This window comes from Manihot esculenta, chromosome 14, assembly GCF_001659605.2.
Source record: "Manihot esculenta cultivar AM560-2 chromosome 14, M.esculenta_v8, whole genome shotgun sequence".
Lineage (NCBI taxonomy): Eukaryota > Viridiplantae > Streptophyta > Magnoliopsida > Malpighiales > Euphorbiaceae > Manihot > Manihot esculenta.
In genome coordinates, this window is record NC_035174.2 from 1384575 (window position 1) to 1409238 (window position 24664).

At 33.1% G+C, this 24664-nt stretch overlaps 3 protein-coding genes across 11 annotated transcripts; all 3 read left to right on the forward strand.

Annotated features, from left to right (window-relative positions):
* Nucleotides 1-4130: 4130 nt before the first annotated feature.
* Nucleotides 4131-10251, forward strand: LOC110600423 (copper-transporting ATPase HMA4). Of its 3 annotated transcripts, none has more exons than XM_021737282.2 (9): nt 4131-4390; nt 4762-5051; nt 5357-6102; nt 6244-6715; nt 6828-6995; nt 7258-7512; nt 8082-8204; nt 8592-9077; nt 9439-10251. In XM_021737282.2, the coding sequence occupies exons 2-9, from the start codon at nt 4767-4769 to the stop codon at nt 9829-9831; spliced, it is 2928 nt and encodes a 975-aa protein (XP_021592974.1). In that variant the 5' UTR covers nt 4131-4390; nt 4762-4766; the 3' UTR covers nt 9832-10251. The 3 variants fall into 3 exon arrangements, with proteins under 3 accessions (XP_021592974.1, XP_043805937.1, XP_043805936.1); XM_043950002.1 differs by having other exon boundaries at nt 4133-4390; nt 4839-5051; XM_043950001.1 differs by lacking the exon at nt 4131-4390 and adding an exon at nt 4468-4654.
* A 1275-nt stretch (nt 10252-11526) lies between these two features.
* LOC110600136 lies at nt 11527-16073 on the forward strand. 3 transcript variants are annotated; one of them, XR_002485643.2, is made up of 4 exons: nt 11527-11768; nt 11856-13724; nt 15283-15415; nt 15617-16073. XR_002485643.2 is itself a non-coding variant. In XM_021736891.2 (4 exons), the coding sequence occupies exon 3, from the start codon at nt 12356-12358 to the stop codon at nt 13712-13714; it is 1359 nt and encodes a 452-aa protein (XP_021592583.1). In that variant the 5' UTR covers nt 11527-11768; nt 11856-12212; nt 12305-12355; the 3' UTR covers nt 13715-13724; nt 15283-16073. The 3 variants fall into 3 exon arrangements, 2 of the variants coding, with proteins under 2 accessions (XP_021592583.1, XP_021592582.1); XM_021736891.2 differs by having other exon boundaries at nt 11856-12212; nt 12305-13724; nt 15283-16073; XM_021736890.2 differs by having other exon boundaries at nt 11861-13724; nt 15283-16073.
* Nucleotides 16074-18103: 2030 nt separating this feature from the next.
* LOC110630960 (E3 ubiquitin-protein ligase BIG BROTHER) lies at nt 18104-23769 on the forward strand. 5 transcript variants are annotated; one of them, XM_021778624.2, is made up of 10 exons: nt 18125-18312; nt 18638-18670; nt 18972-19055; nt 19171-19324; nt 19616-19853; nt 20716-20750; nt 21157-21201; nt 22370-22497; nt 23283-23391; nt 23469-23769. In XM_021778624.2, exons 4-10 carry the CDS (start codon nt 19184-19186, stop codon nt 23517-23519), a joined length of 747 nt encoding a protein of 248 aa, XP_021634316.1. In that variant the 5' UTR covers nt 18125-18312; nt 18638-18670; nt 18972-19055; nt 19171-19183; the 3' UTR covers nt 23520-23769. The 5 variants fall into 5 exon arrangements, with proteins under 5 accessions (XP_043806267.1, XP_021634316.1, XP_043806265.1 ...); XM_021778623.2 differs by having other exon boundaries at nt 18131-18312; nt 18972-19059; XM_043950332.1 differs by lacking the exon at nt 21157-21201 and having other exon boundaries at nt 18104-18312; nt 18972-19059.
* Nucleotides 23770-24664: the final 895 nt, after the last annotated feature.

Sequence of the window (24664 nt, forward strand, 5' to 3'; positions counted from 1 at the left end):
ACAAACGAGATTACATGATGATGTGGATGAAAAAGAATAAAGGATAGGAAATGATGGACCCTTACGCTGTTTTGGGTGCACGTTGGGCAAAAGCAAATATAATGCACACCAGGCACTTGGACGCTTGGCTCCCTAGTGGAACGGAAAGTGCTGACAATGCAAACCATTCGGATTTCGGACATACTTTAAAAAGCTATTGTTGCTATTACTAAGAAAAATATTGATTTATCTTGCGTTTATTTTAAATTTTTTTTTTAAATATTTTTTCTGTTTGAAATGCTTAATAAAGTTGTCAGTAAAAATATATTTATAATTAAATAAAAATTTTAATTATTTTTTACATTTTAAGAACTTTATTAATATTTTTATATATATTTTTTTAAAATTAAAATTAGACAGTAAAATATATTTTAAATATAAATTACTTTTTATAAATAAATAAAGTTTTAGAGTGTAATATTGTTATTGAATTTAATAAAAAAATTTAAAATCTCACATATTTATTTTAAAATAGAGATTAAAAATTGAGAGTGTAGAACTTGATATTTCTCATATTTACTTAAATGCATTTATTATTATATTAAATTTGTGAGAGCAAATTTTATATATTTATAATTTAAATTTATTTTAAATTTGATTGAGATAATAATTTTTAATATTTTAAATATATTCAAATTTCAGATTTTAAAAAGATAGAATGACAAGGAGATGGAATTGAATAATTGAATATTAAAGTTTAATTTGGCGTTGATCCAAGCCATAAGTGTAGTTGCAATCATATTTAAGTGATTATTTTATGGGCAAATCTGTATCTTTTTGATAAATTTTTTTATTAAATATGAACTCATATACTGTTATGAGGTCAACAAGTGAAGTGAAGAGAATAACATAAATAATTTTTAAGAAATTTCATAAAACTAACTAAACGGTTATGATTATATAATATATTAAGTGCTTACTATATAATTTGTCCTGTACTATGTTTAACAATAATGAGCAAAGTAGCTGTTGTTCCAAAGCAACATTACAGGGAAAGAAATAATAATCAATCCAACGCCGTATAGGAAGGGAAAAAAGAGAAATGATTATTGGCTTTTCATAGTGAGGGATAACTTTTCAGTATGGCAGACTTTTTGTCACGTGTGTTGTCTTATGTATATATATGTATAAGGAGTTTGAATAACTATTAAACTAAATGTTAATTTGTAATTAAATTAGTAAACGAACCAAAGATCCAGCAGGACAAGCATGTTGGACCATATCGGAAGGGGTCCCACTCAGCTTGTCGTCTTCTGTCGTCCATAAGGTACTAAATTTACGCTTCATCCCCGGGGTTTTTGCAAATTTAAGGTCGGGATTATTTTTATTTTTGGATTTAAGGCTGAGAAGATTTTATTTGTGATTTTGAGGTTTAACTGTCATGTGGTAGTCGAAAAGGACGTTTGGCGCCTCTTTAACAGGCGCCAGAGTCTGGCGCCATTTTAAGTGACGCCACGCTCTTTTTTTTATTTTTAAATGTGGTCTGGCGCCACTTAAAGTGACGCTAGACGATTATTTTTTTTTAAATTGTTATTATTATTATTTTTAATTATTAATATATTATAATAAAATATTTATATTATATTAATTTTTTTTATTTATATTATATTTTTATAATAATAAATATTTTTATAATTTTAATATATTAATATTTAAAAAATTCTATTATTAATATTTAAATAAAAAATTACTGGAATTATATTTCAGAATTATAAAATTGATATTATGTTGTGATTAGATGTATAAAAATAATTCAATCATATCGTATACATTTATCGAGTGATAAATTTTTTTATTATTTTAATATATTAATACATTAATTCTGTAATTAAATAGTATAAATATTTTGTACACGGTTAATGTTATTTTATAATTTTACAAAATACTAAACGTAGTTATAAATAATTATTATATTTTATAAAAATATTTTTAATATGTAATAATATTATAAAAATATTTAAAATTATAATATTATACTGCTATTAAATCTGTATAAAATAGCTTTATTGAATGAATTACTTAATTTAGTTATTTTTTATTTTTAATAAATTATAAATAATTCGTATAAAATATTTAAAATTATTATATTATTTTATTATTAAATATTATATGACCACTGAGTTGTTTATAATTTATAAAAAAAAAATTAATTAATTAATTTAATCGCAAAATAAATTAATTAGATCTATTCTATTTAATAAATTATAAATAATCAAGTGATCGTATATAATATTTAATTATTATTTTTTATTAATTATTTAAATTACATTATTGTTTATAATTATAAAAATAAATAAATAAATATTAATATTTAAAATTATAAAAATTAAATTTACTTTTTATTAACTGCTATTTAGAATTATAGAATATTATTATAGGCCACTTAAATGTTGCATGTGATCACCTGATTGTTTATAATTTATCAAATATAATTAATTTAATTAATTTATTTTGAATTAGATTAATTAATTATTTTTTTAATAAATTATAAATAACTCAATTCTCATATAATATCTAATAGTAAGACAATATAATAATTATTTATAACTACAATAATTATTTATAACTACGCTTAGTATTTTGTAAAGTTATAAAATAACGTATAAAATATTTATACTATTTAATTACAGAATTAATGTATTAATATATTAAAATAATAAAAAAATTTATCACTCGATAAATGTATACGATAGAATTGAATTATTTTTATACATCTAATCGCAACATAATATCAATTTTATAATCCTGAAATATAATTTCAGTAATTTTTTATTTAAATATTAATAATAAAATTTTTTAAATATTAATATATTAAAATTATAAAAAATATTTATTATTATAAAAAATATTTATTATTATAAAAATATAATATAAATAAAAAAATTAATATAATATAAATATTTTATTATAATATATTAATAATTAAAAATAATAATAAAAATAATTAAAAAAAAAACAATTGTCTGGCGCCACTTACCACATTTAAAAATAAAAAAAACAAAGAGCTTGGCAGTCAAATTTCAAAATTACAAATAAAATCTTCTCAGCCCCAAATTCAGAAATAAAAATAGCCCCGACCCTAATTTTACAAAAAGCCCTTCATCCCCCACTAAATCACATGCGGGATTGTATTCAACTCATTATCACTTCATTATGGATGTCTATCTTTTTAAGTCTTGTAAAATAATCTAAATCTTTTTTATATATTTATATTTATATCATAATTTTTTTATTGTAATAATATAAATATAATTATCCATTTTTAATTATCTTTTTCTCTAAAATAGTGTTCATTCGTTTAGATTATATATTTTTTATTTTAATTATAGTTAAAAATAAAGTAATTAATTAATTTTTTTTACTCTGCTAGTATCTTGAGTAAGTATTTAACTGTTAATATTCTCAGTGTCTTAATATAATTATTTTCTAATTATTCAAGTATAAAAGATTTAAATATAAATATAAATTATTTTATTGATAAAATATGAATATAAATTAAAAAAAAATTATTTTATTAAAAATAAAAAAAATAAATAGAATGACAAGTGACATTTTTAGTTTTGGTTGAAATTAATTTAAACTCTTAATTAAAATTGTAATAAATTTTAAAGATTTGATTTATTTGGTAGAATATAAATATTAATTAAAAAATGTTTGAATAAATATACTAGATAATTGAAACAACGTGCTAAAGCTATAAATATAAATCAAAACTAGAAGAAAGATAAGTATATACAATTAATAAATTATTTGTTTCCAAAAAAAAAAAAACTATGTACCAATATATCTCATTTTATTCATGTCCGTTATTTATATTTAAAAATTATATTTATTTATGAGTATGAGAAACGTTATTTTTATAGGAGTGCATTGATAAATTTTTTTATATGATATATTTGAAAATAATTTATTAGTAATTTGAATATTGAAGAAGAGGGAAAAAGAAAAACTGATTTATGGACACTAAACCGCCCCAATAGAATAGGAAATAATGGGCAAAGTGCCCTAACAGCACGGTCTGAGGTGCGTGCGAACTGCGAACCGTATAAGACGTTATGATTTCAAAAATTCAAAAAAACGAAGGCGACTATATAATGCGACAAGCCCCGTCTCTGAGAGTTTTCTGCCGCTTTCTTTCCCCTCGCATCTCTCTCCCTTTTATCTTTTGCAGTGGCCTCTGGCATATCATCTCTCTTCCCTATCAGCCCTAATCTTCTGTTGTATCACTGCTTTTATAATCCCTAATTCTTGATTACCTTTTACGAGTTCATTCAAAAAGTGAAAACATTAACCATCTTCCCTCTTATCTCCACTCTCCCGTGGTGACGATCGAAGCCTGTTATTTTCGTAGGTATATATCAGTTGACTGTTCTTTTGTTACGTATATTCTCAGTTATTTATATATATCACAGGGTTGCCTTTAAAAGATTTTATTCGCATGTCAAACTATAGATGTGGATATTAGATTTGACGGTAACCGTCGCCAGTCCCTGTTCTATTTGTGGTTTTGATTGATTTTGTGGAAATTCATATCCAGGAGTTGTTATCTCCTGTGCTTTATATTTTTGTAGGTTCAATTTTGGGTTCTTGTTCAACAAGCCAGTCCAAATTAAGGGTACTTCTTGTTATTTGTCTACTAAATTCTCCGTTTCATTGTTAAGTTTGCTTGATTGTTAATGCTTTCTAGCGCTTGACTTTCCTGGTCTGCTCATTTTTGCTTAGCTTCTATGAGCTTAATCATTCAGAACGGTAAAATGGAAGCTAATGGGAGAGCTGACCTCAAGGCACCTTTGCTGCAGCCTCCAGATGGTGTTGCAATTGCTGTTCCTAAAGAAAAGGATCACAGAGATAAGAAGCTTAAAACAATTAAGTTAAAAATAGGGGACATCAAGTGCAGCTCTTGTGCAACATCCATAGAATCTGTGTTGGGAGAGCTTAATGGAGTTGAGAGGACTATTGTATCGCCCCTTGATGGCCATGCTGCTATCTCTTACATACCAGACCTTGTTACTGTAAGTCAGCTTGACGACTTTATCTGCGTTCTTATATATGTTAATATTGCCAAATAATTGGAGAATTCTTGTGGTTTCCCTCCATGCTGTTGTAATTTTATGTCTCTGTTTCTTTGCAAAGCTTCTTGATTTGATGATATTTTTGATGCAGATAAGGAGTTGTGTTTTAGATTTAGATTTAGATTATTTTACTTGTCTGATTTTATTTTTGAAAATTGAGTCCAAATCTTGTTTCCCCCCTAATTGGTATGGGTACTTCTTATTCTGTATTTAAAATATTTTTAAAAGAAATTTTAATTTTATAGGCTCAAAAAATTAGGGAAACCATCGAAGGTGCTGGATTTTCTGTTGATGAGTTCCCAGAACAAGAAATGTCAGTATGCCGGCTTAGGATTAAGGGAATGGCATGCACTAGTTGCTCTGAGTCTGTTGAACGTGCACTTCTTATGGTTAATGGAATAAAAAAAGCAGTGGTTGGTCTAGCTCTTGAAGAAGCAAAGATTCACTTTGATCAGAACCTTACTGATACAGATCACATCATAGAAGCAGTAGAAGATGCTGGTTTTGGAGCTGAACTCATCAGTTCTGGTAATGATATGAACAAAGTGCATCTAAAAATTGAAGGAGTTAATTCCATAGAAGATGCGACCACTATTCAAGCCTTCCTTGAGTCATCACAAGGTGTGAATCATGTCGAAATGGACCTTGCAGAACATAAGGTAACTATTAACTATGACCCAGACCTTACAGGTCCAAGATCTCTTATACAGCGTGTTGAAGAAGCTTCCCTAGGTCCCATCATTTACCATGCAAGCTTGTATGTGCCTCCTAGGCGAAGAGAAACAGAGAAGCTGCAAGAAATTCGGACTTACAGAAACCAATTTTTCATGAGTTGCCTTTTCTCAGTTCCAGTGTTTCTATTTTCCATGGTACTTCCAATGCTTCATCCATATGGTAACTGGTTAGAGTACAGGATTCAAAACATGCTTAGCATTGGAATGCTTCTTAGGTGGATTCTGTGCACACCTGTACAGTTCATTGTTGGCCGAAGGTACTAAATAAGCGAAACTTTTATTACTTGATTTTTCAGTTGTACAATGGAAACCGAGTAGTCTCTTTTATTGAGAAGTATAGCTATATGCAGTAATTATGAAAACTCCATTGATCTTGTCTTGCTTAATGTCCTTTTTAGGTTCTATGTGGGATCTTACCATGCATTGCGACGGAAATCCGCCAATATGGATGTTTTGGTTGCGCTAGGCACCAATGCTGCTTACTTTTACTCTGTATATATAGTGATAAAAGCAATGACTTCTAAGAAATTTGAAGGGCAAGATTTCTTTGAGACAAGTGCCATGTTGATTTCTTTTATTCTCTTGGGGAAGTATTTGGAGGTTCTTGCTAAAGGAAAGACTTCAGATGCTTTAGCGAAGTTGACGGAACTTTCTCCTGAAACAGCATACCTGATAACACGAGATAGTGATGGAAATGTTGTTTCAGAGATGGAAATCAGTACTGAACTGATACAAAGGAATGATGTAATAAAGATTGTTCCAGGGGCAAAAGTTCCTGTTGATGGGATTGTCATAGATGGTCAAAGCCATGTGAATGAAAGTATGATTACGGGTGAGGCAAGACCTATTGCTAAAAGACCCGGTGACAAGGTAGCATTGGCGTTTATATACTGTTGCATGTGAAATTTGAGAAATAATAGAATGCCTAATGGAGATTCATTTTTTCTTCCTGTGATCTTCATGACATCTCCGTGTTTAATAGGTAATTGGTGGGACCATGAATGAGAATGGGTGCTTACTGGTTAAGGCTACTCATGTTGGGTCAGAAACTGCACTTTCGCAAATTGTTCAACTTGTAGAAGCTGCTCAGCTTGCCAGGGCCCCCGTTCAGAAACTAGCGGACCAAATCTCCAAGTTTTTTGTTCCCACAGTCAGTACATTTTATCCTTTAACTTCTTTTTTGTCAAGTTTTGTTCATGATGACCGGCTTTGCTAACTGATAAAAAAACTCAGCTATATTCTTTAGATGGTAGAATGTCAAGTACTTTGAGAGGATGTATTTCATGATAGACTATTGAAGCTTAGTTGTAGATTTTCCATTCGGGTCACTTGCCCATTTTCTTCCTGTTTCAAAGTATACAGGATTCTGTGTACCTTTTATTAGTCATCTTTAATTTTTCACCCCCTTTCAGGTTGTTATTGCAGCCTTTATAACATGGCTGGGATGGTTTATTCCTGGAGAAGCTGGTCTTTACCCTAGCCATTGGATACCAAAAGCCATGGACGGATTTGAGCTTGCTCTGCAGTTTGGTATATCCGTACTGGTGGTAGCCTGTCCATGTGCTCTGGGGCTAGCAACACCAACGGCGGTCATGGTAGCCACAGGCAAGGGTGCTTCTCAAGGTGTGCTCATCAAAGGTGGAGATGCACTTGAAAAGGCATACAAGGTATTAAAAAAATTTAACGATAACATAATTTGGGTTTAAAGGAATAAAGGCATGTCTTTCCATGCTTTTAGTTTACTTAGAAAAGTCTGACTCTTACCAGCTTTGAAATCTAAGAGAACCACTCGTTCCGCTACTTTTCCAATTTAGAGAAAAGTAGATGGTAGATATCAGTTGACTGCATTTACCAGATAAAGAAAAACATAAAGGTAGTACTAGTAGTTATTGCAACTGGTTAAGGCTTTAGGCTTGTGATTTCCAGCGGAGTTTTCAAGTACATAGATCATTATAGAGTAGAGACGATTATGGAAGGGCCGCCCTTTGTATAGCTCACATATGAACTTAACAAAGGGCAGCTATTTCTTTTAATTTTATGTTTTTATAATTGTTTTTAGATACAGTAGCGGAGAGTGGTCACTGTGCTTGCTGCAGGTATATTGCGTTAAGTGTTATATGATCCTTTACATGAGTCTAATTGAACCTTTACTGGTGGGTAGATTCATACATAAAATTGCCTTCCAGATGATTTGTGATTGTTATTTAAACCAGATTGTGTTCTTTCTGAGCTGTAGGTGAAGACAGTTATCTTTGACAAGACAGGTACATTAACAGTTGGAAAACCAGTAGTAGTTAGTGCTGTGCTCTTCTCTAGTTTCTCAATGGAGGAATTTTGTGATATGGCTACAGCTGCTGAGGTAGGTATCCATAATGTTAATGTTGTTCTGATATGAAAGCTACAGGATTGAAATACTACTTTTATTCACAAACCCTAAGTGGGGATTTTCTTTTTTCATAAAGAAGTTTCAAGATGCCAGCTTAACAAATAAACTTGGTTTTTTGGCTGCTACTGAAGTTTGTCAGTAACAACACTTCTAAACTGAAGAATAAGTATTTTCATTTCGATTTTTTTTAGACCAATTCTGAAGTATTTGGATAGTTCTCAAGTTACTTGAATATTTGAAGTGTATGCTAGTTATAAACAGTGTTATGAAAAAACCAGATTTTTTATGTGACTTCTGCTGGCTGCTGCCACTACAGTAGTGAGATAAATTTTGTGACTTCTTTTTCTCCCCAATCATCAGGTGAATAGTGAACACCCAATAGCAAAAGCTGTGGTGGAGCATGCTAAGAGGCTACGCCAGAAGGTTGGGTCTAGTGCAGTACATGTTGCCGAGGCTAAAGACTTTGAGGTGCACACTGGAGCTGGGGTGAGCGGAAAAGTGGGTGAAAAAATGGTTTTGGTTGGGAATAAGAGGCTCATGCGGGCTTGTAATGTCACAATTGGCACTGAGGTTGAGAACTACATTTCAGAAAATGAACAGCTGGCTAGAACATGTGTGCTAGTTTCTATTGATGGAAAAATTGCAGGAGCGTTTGCGGTTACTGATCCAGTAAAGCCAGAAGCTGGGCGGGTTATTTCCTATCTTCATTCCATGGGCATTTCAGCCATCATGGTGACTGGTGATAATTGGGCTACAGCAGCTGCTATTGCAAAGGAGGTTGGAATTGGAAAGGTGTTTGCCGAGACGGATCCAATGGGAAAGGCAGATAGGATCAAAGACTTGCAGGTATGCTGACTTTTACATGGTTATTGCTAAATTAATTAATAAATAAACAAATAACCCTGAATGGCTATCAATTGTACAAAACGCACCATGAAATAAATAAGTACAAGATCAACTATTTAGACCTGTTCAGCTGTTCCAAATATAAGAAAAAGAAAAAAAGAATTCTCTGCATTAGGAGGGAAGGATGGGGAATGGCTGTCCCCACTCTCTCTGTCCTGTTTCCTTTCGTAAAGGTACTGGCTTTCAGATTGAGTCAAAATCCTCAGTTATATTGGTTTTCCATCTATATTTTGAAATGATTGAACAGGCATCCAGTGGATGTGCAGGTGGTTAAGATGTGAAATATTTGAACTGATTGCAGGGAAAAGGGATAACTGTGGCAATGGTGGGAGATGGAATAAATGACTCACCAGCTTTGGTTGCAGCTGATGTTGGCATGGCAATTGGTGCTGGCACCGATGTAGCCATTGAGGCAGCTGATATTGTTCTCATCAAAAGTAACTTAGAAGATGTGGTTACAGCCATAGATCTATCAAGAAAGACCATTTTGCGCATTCGGCTAAACTATGTGTGGGCCCTTGGTTATAACATACTTGGCATGCCTATTGCTGCTGGAATCCTGTACCCATTCATTGGAATTCGGTTGCCACCTTGGCTTGCTGGTGCTTGCATGGCTGCTTCATCAATTAGTGTTGTTTGTTCTTCGTTATTATTGCAGTCTTATAAGAAACCTTTGCACTCTGCAAATTCTTGAGGGCAAATTCACGATGATACCATCTGAAAATTTGAACGACTTGTAGATAAAGTTGACTTTTAAGCTCTGGTTGGGATTATTCATGAACAGGTGTATCAGTGCATACAGTAGCCTTTTTATTAATGTAAGATCCTCTTGATTAATCCACGACATTGGTCTGAGGATGGGAAATTACTCTCTGCAACTCTTTTAGGTATATGATAATTTATTCTGATCAATCATGATTAATCTTACATTAATCTCATTACGATCAGTTATCAAATACTATGTGTATTTTAATTGTGCATACAACGATGGCACTTCATAATTATTCCTTATTTGCGTTTGAATGCGATTTTCTGATTTTTGAAATCTGAAAAGGTTGGATGGAAGTTGTTTATTGATGTTTTAAATTTAAAAATGTTCTAAATATATATTTTATTAAGTTTGGTTTCTATTTTTATTTTATTTCTTTTTATTTTATTTTTTTTAAATACGTAATAGTAATTTTGTATAGATATTTTTTTATTGTATTTATGTATTTTTTTTATTCTTTTTAAATACGTAATAGTAATTTTGTATATATATTTTTCTATTGTATTCATGTTGATAGTATATATGGGCAATTATTTAATTCTATTCGATATTATTTAGATATAATTTTAAAAATTACAGAGTCTATTGATTCAAAAAAAAAAATCAGAGTCTATTTCAACAGAAATTAAATAAGTATATAGAATTAAAATATTTCCGACCAATTTAAATCTTGTATGGTTTGTGAGGAAAAACCTTGCATTGATATAAAATTTATTAATGAGTATTAGACTTTCGTTTTCACGCCGATTTAAGTTTTGTTTATTTATGAGAACATATCTTGTATCGATATAAAATTTCTCAGGACGTATTGAACTTTTGCTAAATTTTAGTTTGATTCTTTTTATTTAGATCATTTTAAATTTAAGCATATGAAACTCAATAATATTATTTATATTGAAAAAAAGTATACCCTTGCAACGTAATGAATGCACTATTCTTTTGAAATTATAATTTTTCAGTATAGAATTACCACATCAGGAAAAGCTACTTGATATAATTGCTATATGCTTTATTTGAAATGATTTACTTCATAAAATATTTTAAATCATTTTTATAAAATTATGTATTATTTTATTTATTGAAAATGAAATTCTTTAAAATTAAAAGTTATTATTATTATTTTTAATTTTAAATAGGAGAAAATGATATAAAATAAATTTAATTAAATAAAATTATTGATTCTATGTTCTTGTAAAATTAATTCATCAAAATTTTTAATTATAATAGGGCCTATTACATTATCATCGATTTGGTTGACAAGAACGAATTTTGAAGGCCCCTTGAAAACTCTGAAGTGGTTGGACAATCGTGGAATTGGTGAGGAGGACGTCAACCTAATTATAATAAAAGGAAAAAAACAATTAAAAAAAAATCTTAAATGCTAAAATTACCATTTTTTTATAAATTGAAAAAAAAAATTGAGGTTTAAGATTTTTTTTTCAATTAAGATAATATATTATAGTTAATATAATATATCCTCTTTTACAATTATATTTAACTTAAAATATAGTATAAATAACTTGTTTTACAAATGGTGTTGCAAAAATTTGCCTAAAAAATAATTGTTATTCCTTTAATCGATATATTTTAGGTTTTGCATTGATATGGCTCAAATAATAATATTAAATTCACAGAGGGAGTGAAAGGCATATTTTCGACGAGAACAAACAGCTCAACGCGCAGCTTACCGTAGGATCTTTAAGCGTGGTGCCATCGGAAGCTCTTTTCTCTTGCTCCAACTTCGACCTCCGTTATCCCTGATTTTGTTTTATTTTGTTTTGAATTTCTATTTCAGCGAATACAATCTGCATCTTCCTCACTCATCTCATACAGTCAAATCTCCGTTGTGAATCAGTTAAGAGGTAAGCTCGAACTAACTTTCTGTTATAATTTAACTGTTTTTTAACTTTGTGCCATTGCATTGATCAAGTCTTTGTTTCATTTCCTAGGAAAGTTTCACTCTTCATTATCAAGAATGTGTGAATCACTGGAATAGATTATTGGGTCTTGTTCGGAAGCTTGATCTAACTTCACTTATCAAGCGTCTCTTTTATTGTGCGGATTCAGTTCCAACGTTTTTGGGTTTTTGAGTATTATGGGAGATCAAGTCGGAGATATGCTTTTATATGATTAGGAATTGGTATAATCTGTATTGGGTTATAGGGTTTATGTGGATTTTGGTTTTATGATTACCCGCTTCTTTAGCTGCTAAGAATTTCGAGGAAAATAGGAGGTGGAATATTGAGGTTTTATGCTCTATTGTTTTTTAGTTTCTCAGTGTGGAGATATCAGCTGGGATGAACCAGGTAATTATATTAGTTTAGTTAAGTGGGTTCGTTGCTTCCTTAAACATTGGAATATGTGATTTTTTATTATTTCATATTCCTTCATTTGTCAGCGACTTAACAGCATTAGGGTATTGGAATTGTAAGAGTCAATTCGTTGATATATGGATAATTCAGGTCTGGGAGGGCGTTTTTTGTCAGGTCCAACTGGTGGATTACTAGACCTTGAGTCACCAATTCATAGACAGCAGCAGACCCAGTTGGGTCATCCCCCTTTAACCCATCAAAATCATATGAATTTAATAGGTGGCCTTGATAATGATCATCAAACCATGGGGCTAACGGAAGTCAAAGGTTCAATCCCAAAAGGATATTCAGCTAATTTCAGTAAAGGGAAAGCAGTTAGCCCTCTCAATGCTGCAAACAATGGCAATGCGAGTGAAGATGATGAGCCAAGCTTTACAGAAGACTGGAATGGTGAGAACTCCAGTGGGGCTAAGGGTAAAAAGGGATCCCAATGGCAACGAATGAAATGGACAGATAATGTGGTTAGGCTTCTTATAGCAGTGGTTGCTTGTGTGGGAGATGATAATGAGGGTGTTGACGGGCTTAAGAGGAAATCTGGCATCCTGCAAAAGAAAGGTAAGTGGAAAACAGTGTCAAAGATAATGATGAGCAAGGGCTGTCATGTTTCGCCACAACAGTGTGAGGATAAGTTTAATGACTTGAATAAGAGGTACAAGCGGTTGAATGATATTCTTGGAAGGGGAACCAGTTGTAGAGTGGTGGAGAACCCTGCTCTGATGGACTCAATGCCTCATCTTTCCGCTAAGGCAAAGGATGATGTTAGAAAGATATTGAGCTCAAAACATTTGTTTTACAAGGAAATGTGTGCTTACCATAATGGACAGAGGATACCCAACTGCCAGGATCTTGACCTACAAGGCTGCTCATTACCCCGTGAAAGGTGCTCAAAAGACAACGATGGTTCAGAGGAAGAGGAAGCTGAGGGTCATGATGATAGTGATGATGATGAATGGGATGGTGAAGATGACAGTAATGCTAAAGTGGATGGAGAGAGGATGGGCAAGTATGAGAGAGATAATGTAAGTGAAGAAGATGCTCACCTTTGGACTCAATCAGGTGGGTGCACTGGCTTTGAGGTTGAAATGGCTGGGATTTTTCAAGATCCTACAGTGTCAGTATGGGAGAAAAAGGAGTGGATTAAGAAACAGAAGTTGCAAGTTTTGGAGCAGAGAGTCAGCATACAGGCTCAAGCATTTGAGCTCGAGAAGCAGCACTTCAAGTGGTTGAGATACTGCAGCAAGAAAGATAGGGAGTTTGAGAGATTAAGGCTGGAAAATGAGAGGATAAAACTAGAGAACGAGCAAAGCATATTGCAACTGAGGCAGAAGCAACTGGAAATGGATTTCAGGAGCTCGAAAACATCTCAAGACCCCACTTCCTTTGGTGTTGACAGAATACAAGCAAGAGATCAAATTGATCTGGGAAGGCATCAATAGACTCTTCAAGGTTTGAAGAACTGAAAAATACACTCCTTCTATCTTGTATGCAATTTTCCTAGCTTTATGTATACGGAGTATCTAACCTTGCTTACCACGTGTATCACTTTAGATTAGCCTTAGGAATGTCTTATAGTTAGTTATTTGAGCTTTTTGCTATACAAAGTTGAAAGTTTAATACTGCTGCTTTTGAGTACTCATCTCTCAGTCTGTTCCAGCTCCCCTGAGCCCCCCACCCAAAAAACAACCATCCAGTGCCTTTCTCTGTAAGCCAGAAGCTTATAGGCCATGAATGCACCCAGGAATTTTGAATAGTTCAGAGGTTTGTCCATTATTTGGTTACCACGCTGAGCGTCAGGCAATAATAGATTCGTCATGTTGTGGTTGGTATTTCTTGCGAGCTATTTGATTCAGTAGATGATTTTGGTTTGTTTTGAAGCACTCATTAGGAGAATTAAACATCTAGCTATTTTATTTCATTCAGTCTCTCTTCTTCCCTTTCTTCCCTCAACTTCTGTCAGATCCATGAACGAGGATTTAGCAACTTCAAACCTAGAGTACAACCAATCAAAGAAAAGAAATTTCAGAAGTCCCTCTCCTAATAAAACCTCATTCCTTTCCCCATGATAGATAAAAAAAATTCCATCCGCCACTACTGCCATTAAATGTAATTTTGCAGTCATCCATTACATGCACCAGAAAGCACCTTCAGTTTGTAGGACTTAAGAGCATAAGGCTCCCTCTGATCCCTGATTTCTATGCACCATGCACACAGCCCAAACAAGGTACTTCGCTCTCACTATGAGTATGCAGTATTGAACTCGGTGATATTTTGAGCTTATCTATGGCTCTGAAATTCTGACAAAGCATTTTGCCAACATTAAGAGAAAAAAAAAATCCCAAATCTATGTTGGGAAGTTATTTTCTAAAACCGGTGACTTGCCGCCCATTTATGAATTTTAACGTTACAAGGTTAGAATAATGGATTGTATGGTCAATAATTTAAGATTTCAGCAAAAAATTAATGGAACATTTTAAAAAAATTTGGTCTCTAATGTATTTTTTCTTTTGTATATATAAAATATGCCTTTTCTTTTCACAAAAAAAAAAAAAAAAAAACCATTTAGAGACTCTTAAGGATTTTCTTGTGGTTGTTTATGAATTTACTATTATGAAAGGATTTCCAAGCGTTGTAGATTTTTTTTTTTATTATTATTTTTACCTGGAGGCATTCTCTGTATTAGATGCAAGCATATGGAAACTATTGATAGGGGAAACCAATGATGTTACCGTGCAAATGAGTTGTTTATATTTGGCTGATCCACGTCAGGAAAACCTTCCTATTGATCCCAATTTTAAATGTTTTGTTCCAGGAAAATTAATCCATCTAGATTTATTCACTCAATCAATTAAGATATTTTATATCATCTAAAATCTTGACAATTCCTATCTAAATCCATGGTAGATTCCACTAAAAATCATAATTTTCTTGTTAGTTAAACGTAAATACAATTGAGTGGGTACAATAAATTTCCTTTTTGTTACTTGTGTGGACTGATATCATGTAGGTATTCTTCCAAACCTGAATGAGATGCTAAAGAGAAATGGAGATCATTTCAGCAGAAACATCCAAATACAACATGGTAAATATACCGTTGTGTGCTGGTGGGATAATACCAGTGTTATTTCCCCACCACTCAGGTATCTGAGCTCCTCTATCATCTACTAAACATCTCAAATTTTCTTTTCATTTCCACTTCCCCCTGCCATGTTCTCATTAATCTAATAAATTCTCCCTCAGGCCATAAACAATTGATTGAAGCATACGTTTAGTTACATATCATGCGATGAATTTTTGTTACATATTAATTTCAAATCCACTTCATGTATATTATTTTGCAGTTGCAATTGTAATTGTGTTTCAAGTGGAACCATATCATGATTATTTTCTGAGAACTTAGCTCTATCGTCCAAAGAAATTGAGGGTATATTTCCATCATCATGCATGCACAAGTAGACTAGCTTGATCTTTGATATAATATTCATAAGAGAAGTTTGTTGCTTAGAAGATCCCAAGAATTGTACTGAAGGAATCCGAAGAAGATGTGGACTGGTGTCATAATATCCGTAGCATAGTATTCCTACAAGAGAAGCAGCATGTTGGGATGGGTAAACTTTATTTCAATTATGTCAGAAGTAATAATCAATGAATAGTAGTACTGGTTAAAAACTCTCTTAAAGGTGTTTGAAATCATTACAAGTGCTGCTGAGGAAATGTGCCTATGAACTTGGCACAGGTGACTCCAAGGCAAATGACTAGCTCTTCATGGTAAGGTGGTATATAATAAGTTTATTTATTTATTGAATGGACACATGTATATTGAATTTAAGTTACTCTTGGTTTATTATTAAATGGTAAATGGGAACAGAATTGCACTTTTGCTTAGTGTAGAGAGACAAAAATGTAGGAGGGAATATAGAATATATGATAGGTGATTGCTTGCACGCTAGGTTTTGTTCTTCTCATTCCTGTTCCTTTGTCCTGTTTCTTTTCTTGGCACATGCCTGACAGCCTTTTCTCGGCCCTCTGGTCAGGCCGGCCACTGATTACTTGGGTACAAGAGCCATGGCATATTGGCATTGCCCTCCTGCCAGTGCTAGCTCAAACCTCACCACCCATGAAAATTGATTGGACATTACCACTATTGGGATGTACAATAACCTTTTGTGTCCTGCTTTGAGTTTTAATTTGGTTATATTGTAAGCTCTGGAGTATCAAACTAAAATACCATTACCATTTACCATTTTAATCTATCAACGACAACCAAGCAGTCCAAAAGCTTGCTACTTCATTCTGCTGCAGTTTGAGAAATTATCTTTTCAACAGCAAATGAAATTAGTTTGGAAACTCAATGCCATAAAGTAGTCCAATTAGTTTCATTTACTTGTTCATGAGCTTATCCACCTAATTAACATTTGTTTATAATTTGCTTTCCTTAATGAACAATATAAGGAAATGATAGATTTTGTGTGAGAGATTCCTCGACATACCTTGTTTGCCCCAGAAGGTGGTGGACCAAATTAGTTTACTTTTTGGAATAATTTCTTTGCGAACCTTAACCAACAAGCACATGAAAATTCATTTGCGGGTCCACAACAATCCAACACAGATAAACCCCCCAAAAACTGTTGACGTGTCTTGATTCTTTCCACGTCAATCTTTTCTTATGAAATTTTAGCTTTCTAACCGTACTGTTGAAATTTCTTGTGTTGATATGAGACTTCTTACCAGAGCAGAAACTACCCATAATAACAAGTTATTGTTTTTCTCTATGCTTTATTGTTTCACTCAGCTTGATTTTATGAGCGGATATTGATAGCCTCTACAATAAATCTTCAAACACCCTGTGGCCCATTGTTTGTTTACTTTTCAGATGTGTCTCAACGATATTTGATGGTCGATGTATTCTATAAGATGACTGAAATTGAGAAGGACGACGTGTGAAAGGCAAAAAAATTGCTCTTATTATTTTGTTTGATCGATGTGTGGTTTGTAGATTGATTCCTAAATCCTAACCAACCAACCAACCAAACTAAACTGACACCAACTTCCTTCTTGAGAGGATCAGATGGCTTTTGGTGATATTTTTTTTTTTTTTTTTGAAAAAAGAAAACATGGGTTCATTTTCTATACACAAGCCAACTACCCACTGCATCCCCAACCACAATGTTTAGCAAATTAGGATTTGTTTCCGCAGCGTGGGCCCATGTTTCAGTTTTTACAAGTTTCTTTTGTTGGTTTTTTAACTTAGTAAATTTTACACATTAATTATGAAATTATAAAAATCTAAATTGTGAACAAAACAAAAAATAATCAATGACATTTTTTAAAAAAAAAGTAATTTATTAATTTTTTAAAATTATATAGATTGAATAATTAATTTTTAAAAATCATTTGCACTCTATTGTTTGGTGAATTGGGATTTAATCGGCATTGAAGATTTGGGCAGTCTTAAGAAGGTTGGTGCCTTGTTGTCTAACAATCTAAACCCATTTAAAATCATTAATGCATATGAGCATTTCTATTGTATATTTGTAAACAATTAAATTTTTCATCAATTTTCAAGGAAAAAAGCGTTCATCATTTGATGGGCAGCAAAAATTTACTCTAATACTATAGAAACTACGAGTTTGTAATAGAGAATATGAATAATGAAAAATTCGAGTAAATTTTCTTTTATTAAGAACCATTGCCAATATTAGAAAAGAATATTTTTAATATAACATTCCTAAATTTAATTTAATTTATCAAGTCCACAAGAGCACAAGTAATTTTAGCAGATAAAAATCTGGTCCGTTGAAAAGAGAAGGGAAAAAAGAAAAAGGTTAAAAAGTGCTGTGTTGGCGTCACACGGAATCATTTCCAGTCCAACAACAGCATAAAGGTGCCATGCTGCTCACAAACGCAGATCAAATGTCGACGTGTAGAGAGAGAAGGAAAGAAAAAGATGTGAGAGTGACGAAGCGAGAAGAAGTCATGCTTCACCATTTCGCCCGTTCGCCGGAGAGAGCAAGCACGTCTCAACTGGCTTATCAGTGTCGGTTCTTCTTTCCCTCTCTCTCTCAGAATATCTTCTCTTTTATTTGTTAATAATAATTCTGAATAAATTATCATTCTTCTATTGAACATCTGATTCTCACTCTTCTTGTGTATTCTCTCTTGATCCACTCCTTTCACCTTTTTTTTTTCTCTCATTTTCCCGAGCTCATTTTGCTTCTTATGCACGCGGTACCACATTTTCTTCGTATTTTTCACATTTTCTTTTCTGTTAGTTCTCTAAATCACTATAATCACCTTTCCTGTTTTGGAGATCAATTTATTCGGACTCTCTTCATTTCTGGTTTCCATTTTGTGCTTTGCAGGAAAGCAAATTGTCGTGAAATTTGTCTACTGAGGTACTTATTTTCTCGTTTTGTTGTTTGACAAGAAAAAAAATTGTTGTAATTGTTAAATCCCGCTTCTTTTTTTTCCCATTCTCAAGGACGTGTTCTTGTTCTGAAATCTGAGACTCGGTTGATCAGTCCGATTTCAGTACATGCTATTGAGTTCTTCTCATTTAAGTAGTTTTTACCAACTATTGTTGCTTGAGATCAACTGGAATAAATTATTTGATGTGCAGTCAATGTTGATTATGTATCGTCTTTAGTTTTGATGCTTACTCTGTTGCTGATTTGCGCTTGCCTGTTTCCTTTGCAGAAATAGTGGGAAGTAATAAAGTAGTTAGGCAGGAGACTGTTTACTGAGGCGCACTGACTGAATCTGCAAGTTTAAATTTAGCGAGTAGGTTGGCATCTACCTTTTTGTTTCTATTTATGCAGTTTAATGCGCTTAAAAAATGTAAATCCAATTCTCCTTGATGAGTTGCGCTCACGCCTACGGCTTACTCATTTGACAGATTAGTGGTTAAAATGAATTGGAATCCACATATGGACGTTCAGTACATGAACTCTAGCTACCCTTATAATTCAGCCGGAAGCTTTATGGAATACTTCGAAGGCCTTACCTATGAACATGTGAATTTTATTTTTGATGGGGCCTCTCATGTTCAGGTACCTTAAAATTGACAATCCTTTCTTTCCGAAACGGGTAGATGGCTTCTTGGTTGGTGTTTCCTCAATGATAAATATAGATTGGCATTTTATTTGTCCATTGTGACACTTATTTGAAATGTGTATCAATTTGTATTGCTGCTTTTTAAGTCAATCTCTCTCTCTCTCTCTCTCTCTCTCTCTCTTTTTCAATATTATTGCTGATTTTAGTTTTCATGTCTAAACAAAAGAAGTTTCCGTAGTTTGCATTATTTTCTTTGGGGAATTGAATGGTCCTTCTTATACGTGCAGGAAAGTGTGTATCCTTCAATGAATGCTAATTTCTACAAGTTCGGTGTGTCCCAATCTGGGGGTAGTTTCTATTATGATCATATTCATGCTGATGAGGTCCATGATCATGGACCACAAATTGATGACTATAGAAGGCCCTTGGAGAATTCTTCTACAATGACTAATGTGCCAACTGGTGCTGTAAATGCAGAACGGGAACGAAACGAGAACATGACTACTCAAAATGATCATGTTGAATGTAAGTTTTGATTTTCCTTTAGGTGTTATCTTTTTCCACCATAAAGTTTGATAAATTTTTCTATGGGGGATAAGTATAACCATTATGGTGGATGGAGATTGGTAAATGGAGAGACAGGAGGGAGGGACAGTGAGGGAGAGAATCTCCTGAGCTGTTTGCTCTCTCCAGTGCAAATTTCTCTGACCAAATGGGGAGGCTGCCAAAAACTGAAGTTATTTTGAAGTGGGATGAGCCTTCAGGTTAGATGGATTGGGTTTTTTTGTATGGTGGGGGTGGGGGGGGCGCAGAGATCTCAAACTGTCGCACAGATTAATAAGCTCGATAAAGGTGGTAGTGTGCAGAGTGTTTCAAAATTCTTATTCATTGAAGATCACAAACAAGATGAAAGATAAGACTTTATTTGAAACCCCATTCTCAGTGCCCTCCCTTGCGCAAATTTGTTCGAGAAAGGCAATTGAACCTCGTAATAAACCCCTGATTATCTTTATATTGACATATTTCAAGCTTCTCTGTTAATTTTCGTTTTTTTTCTTGTCTTTGTTCTTGTCCTTTTTTTACCCTAAATCAGGGTTGAATCTTGGCATATGTTAATTCTTTTGCGAATTTATTTTAAATCCTTGCCATATGGATTCAATTTAGTGACAATATCATATATGAATTGCAGTGCAGCACACCACTATTTGGTGATCTTTTGATTTCACACGCTGCCTTTGGATTAGTTGGACGTTGTTTAAAGCTCAATTGCATTGACAGTTTCTTTTACGTTCTTGTATAGTTGTATTTGCTGATTGTTCTTTCTCATGTGGTAACTTATTCTTTTTGCACTTTTCCCTCAAGTTTCACACCTTCCTTCACTTTTCAGGCTTGCGAAGACATCAGAATGCTCAAGATTTTCAGGTGCACTAACTTCTTATTGGTCCAAGCCTACAGTGATATATGTCTGAATGCAGTTCATATATTAATACACTCTGTCACTCTCTCTACACACACAACAATTATATGTTGCCATAGACATGGTGTTGGGGGCTTCTATGTTTTCTAATTTCAGAAGATAAAAGATACACAAATGTGAAATAGTAGCAAGGAAGATATATCTAGCGAACTTTGACTAAGGTCATGCAAAAAAAATTATTGAGGGAAAGATAAGATTTTATTCCAAAACAATGTGCAAACAGAGAGGCGCTTTTCTTTGCAGCCTACCTATGTCAATATAACATATTAATATTATTTATGCTGTTGCCTACAAAAATAAGAATTCTTGTGGTTTTAGATGAGTATATTGTGTCATCTGTGGACTTTGCAGGTCATTTGGCAAGACAATATTGATCCTGACAATATGAGTTATGAGGTTAGATAATAAATTTCTATTTTCCCCCTTGTAGTTTTAGCGCATTTTAATATTGCTGAATCTGCATATCGTTTTCTTTTCATAATTATGGTGATATCGTCTGTGTGGGGATTCAATGATTGATTCCTTTAGTTGACAGGAGTTAAAAAATGGGTCCACTTTGAGTTTTATGGAGTTCCTAGACTGGGAGGCTTTAACAAGTCATAATTTTGTTTCCCCATTTAAAATTCTGGTGCATGGTTTTACACATAGAGCTGCTCTAGATGAACTTTATGCAGTGCCTGAGAATGAGAGTTGCAAGAGAGAGTAATTTTTTACTTATAGATGCCTGAGCTATTTGATCAAGTATGTGTCATTTCTGCTACCACCTAAGGTTTGTTAATTTGTGAACAAAGTGAATATCTGCTGTTAGTCATTTTATACAACATATTTTGAGTTAAAGCGCAAGTAATAGGCATGTGAATTTGATCAGCAGTGGGAAATGAGAGTTTACCTAGTGGACCAATGCATTATTTTATTCTATACTCTCTCTCTCTCTCCCATTATTTATGTTTGTAAACTATTTTGGTGTCAATTAGTCACATTGGAGCATATGACACTCGGTGCATGTTTATGTACAATTGTACATATGGCTGGGAAAACCTGACATATTGTGGTGATATGGCTCTAACATCTTTTAAGGAGGCCAAAGTATACTAGATGCTAATTTAATTTAACTTTTATAATTTCTATTCTGATCATAGCTTAAAGTCGAATTCTATGGTGGGATATTGTTCAGCATGTGACATACCCAGTACCACGTTATTGGTTGTCACATGTGGGTGTGAACTTTTTTAGCAGGGTTAGAAATGTTAATTTACTTGATTGGGATGTAATGGAGGTTACATTCCCTCTAATCAGTTTTCCCCTATTCTTGTGAATGACGAATGATGCTTCCAGATATACAGCAATTCTGCTTTCTACTAAAATGGGTAGTTCTTAGTGTTTTGACTTTCTTTCTTGCAAAAACTAAAGTGGCTTGTGAAGTTCCAAACTTAAAAGAAGATGTTTACAGTTGTATAGTTGTGGTCTTATAAATGTTTATTATTTGTCTTCTGTTGGTTTCCATTTTAATTTGCATATGTTTTGGATAATCATTTCCTGTTTTAACCAAATCTTTTCCATACAGGAATTATTGGAATTAGGTGAGACAGTTGGAACTCAAAGTCGTGGTCTTTCCCAAGAACTTATTTCCTTGCTTCCAGTATCGAAGTACAAGTGCAGCTTTTTCTCAAGAAGGAAATCAAGAAAAGAGAGGTACTATTTTGGGCTTATGTATGGTGTGTACTGATGTCCATTCCTAGAAATTTGGTTGTCTGCACAGATCCAGTTTGATTTGATTGTTTCTTGGAAGATGTTTTCAAAAGCTTTTATGACCTTCAGTTGGATGTTAAATTAACAATTAAATATCTGTTGAATGTTCGATTGGTCTTTTGGATGATGTCTTGATAAACTTTTCCAAGAGGAATTTAGCTTATTTATTTGGTTAGACATTTCATTACCTTCTGTTTAGAAACTGAACAATGTGCAAGTTCAAGGCATGAAAATATGATTGAGGACTTTATACACAGGATGCTGGTTTCTAGTCAAGGAATGTCAGTTTACTTTTTTAGAAGTCATACCTTTATCTATGAATAAATACTTGTAATGAAATGGAATCATGAATCTGTGACTCTTCCAATTAATGAGAAATGAATGCACTGGACATGGGATAAACACAAATGGTCCAAGGCAACATAGTGAACATGACAAAATTACACATAGAGAATATGACAAAATTACCATACGTTCTCTCCTCCTTTTTCCTTGCTTTTGAAGTAAATTCATTTGTTGATGCAATGGGGTTTGGTACCTAGGTATGCACTATTCCTTAGCATATGTTCTTTGCTTGCCATGCACACTGAGGCCACTGGTCTGTTTTTAATTTCCATGTTCGCATTTTCAATATGTGATCAGAAAATGTTATCTTTCCATCTAAAACTTGAATATGCCTTTCCATCACTACCATGTTTCCAAACCTTCTTTCTTTTTGCTGGAAATAGGTGTGTGATTTGCCAAATGGAGTATAAGCGAGGTGACCAGCGGATCACGCTGCCATGCAAACATGCTTATCACGTGGGTTGTGGGACTAGATGGCTTAGCATCAACAAGGTAAGCCGTTAAAATTTGTAAGATGAACTTGAAATCTTGTGGAATCTTCAAAAACTGATGACTCTTTATCCTATCAGGCCTGCCCCATTTGTTACGTGGACGTGTTTGGTGGCGCATCAAAACCTTAGGAAATATTTACCGGTGACATAACAATTTTCTGCTCTTCTGAATTCGGTATTTTTCACTGCACACATACAGAGTTGCTTGTTTGGGTTTTTCATTTCTCATGTTTAGAAAAGAATCACTTGTAATAAATTGAGTTGGAGACTTTGTGAGAGATGCTCCTGAGATTAGGGATTGTGTCGTTTTTTATGATCCTATCTTCCACGGACATCCACTACTCTCTTCGTTTTTTTTTTTCAAAGAAAATTTAAATCACTTCATATGTCACTTCATGGAGATTGGATAGGAACGCAAGACTTTTACAAGTCGCTATACCAAACCTGTGGTCTGATTTTGTTAGGGTTGACTTTGGAGCAATCTTGTTAGAAGTAAGTGTAAGATGCGAGATTCATTAGGTGTGTTCACGTAACTACACAAATCTAATGTCATGTTCTAAAGAGAACCCACCAACCAGAGGCAGTTGCAATATCTGAAAATTCAATTTACTAGTTGTTTTTGTTTTTTGTTCTTCAACTGACTAGTTCACGATTGGGCTGTACCGTCAGTTTGATTGTCCAGAAATCTCCAGTGGCACCTTGCATTTTTTCTGAAGATTGAAACAAATATGCTTCTCATTTATTTTATGCGTTACCTTCGTGCTTGTCGTTCGACGACTAACCGAATGTTAATTAACCATCAGGGGACGTTTAATTTAAACACGATCAGTCATTTGATTACGCCTTATTAAACTAAGGATTTCCGAATACCATGTTTAATCATTGTCCCTTTTTTTTTTTCCAATTCACGTTGATGCAAGATTTGATTTTCATAATTTATGTTGAGTTTCTTTACAAGCGAGTGAAACTAGCCTTTTTACCCTGGAATTGTCAGATCTAAGTGGTCCACCGCGTGGTATTCAGCAAAGTAATTTTCACATTGAAAAATTACTGAAATTCAATAGAATATTATAATTTAATAGTATATATAATATTTTAATTAAAAATTATTAAATAATTTGAATTAATTATTGTGAATGAAGTAAGAAAATAAATTAAAAAACTATTTAGATCGATTCGGGTTTCAGAAATATTCGATGGTCGGTTTAATCTACCAGTTTTAAAAATTTTCATCTTTGATGCATGGCTTTGTTATACTGTTTAATCTACCAGTT

Coding starts and splice junctions, on each gene's coding strand:
- LOC110630960 (XM_021778624.2), top strand. CDS start 19,184: ATGAATTGGAATCCACATATGGACGTTCAGTACATGAACTCTAGCTAC. Junction 20,751..21,156: donor AGAATGCTCAAGATTTTCAG/GTGCACTAACTT, acceptor TGGACTTTGCAG/GTCATTTGGCAAGACAATAT. Junction 22,498..23,282: donor AGGAAATCAAGAAAAGAGAG/GTACTATTTTGG, acceptor TGCTGGAAATAG/GTGTGTGATTTGCCAAATGG.
- LOC110600423 (XM_021737282.2), top strand. CDS start 4,767: ATGAGCTTAATCATTCAGAACGGTAAAATGGAAGCTAATGGGAGAGCT. Junction 5,052..5,356: donor ACATACCAGACCTTGTTACT/GTAAGTCAGCTT, acceptor TTAATTTTATAG/GCTCAAAAAATTAGGGAAAC. Junction 6,716..6,827: donor CTAAAAGACCCGGTGACAAG/GTAGCATTGGCG, acceptor CGTGTTTAATAG/GTAATTGGTGGGACCATGAA.
- LOC110600136 (XM_021736891.2), top strand. CDS start 12,356: ATGGATAATTCAGGTCTGGGAGGGCGTTTTTTGTCAGGTCCAACTGGT.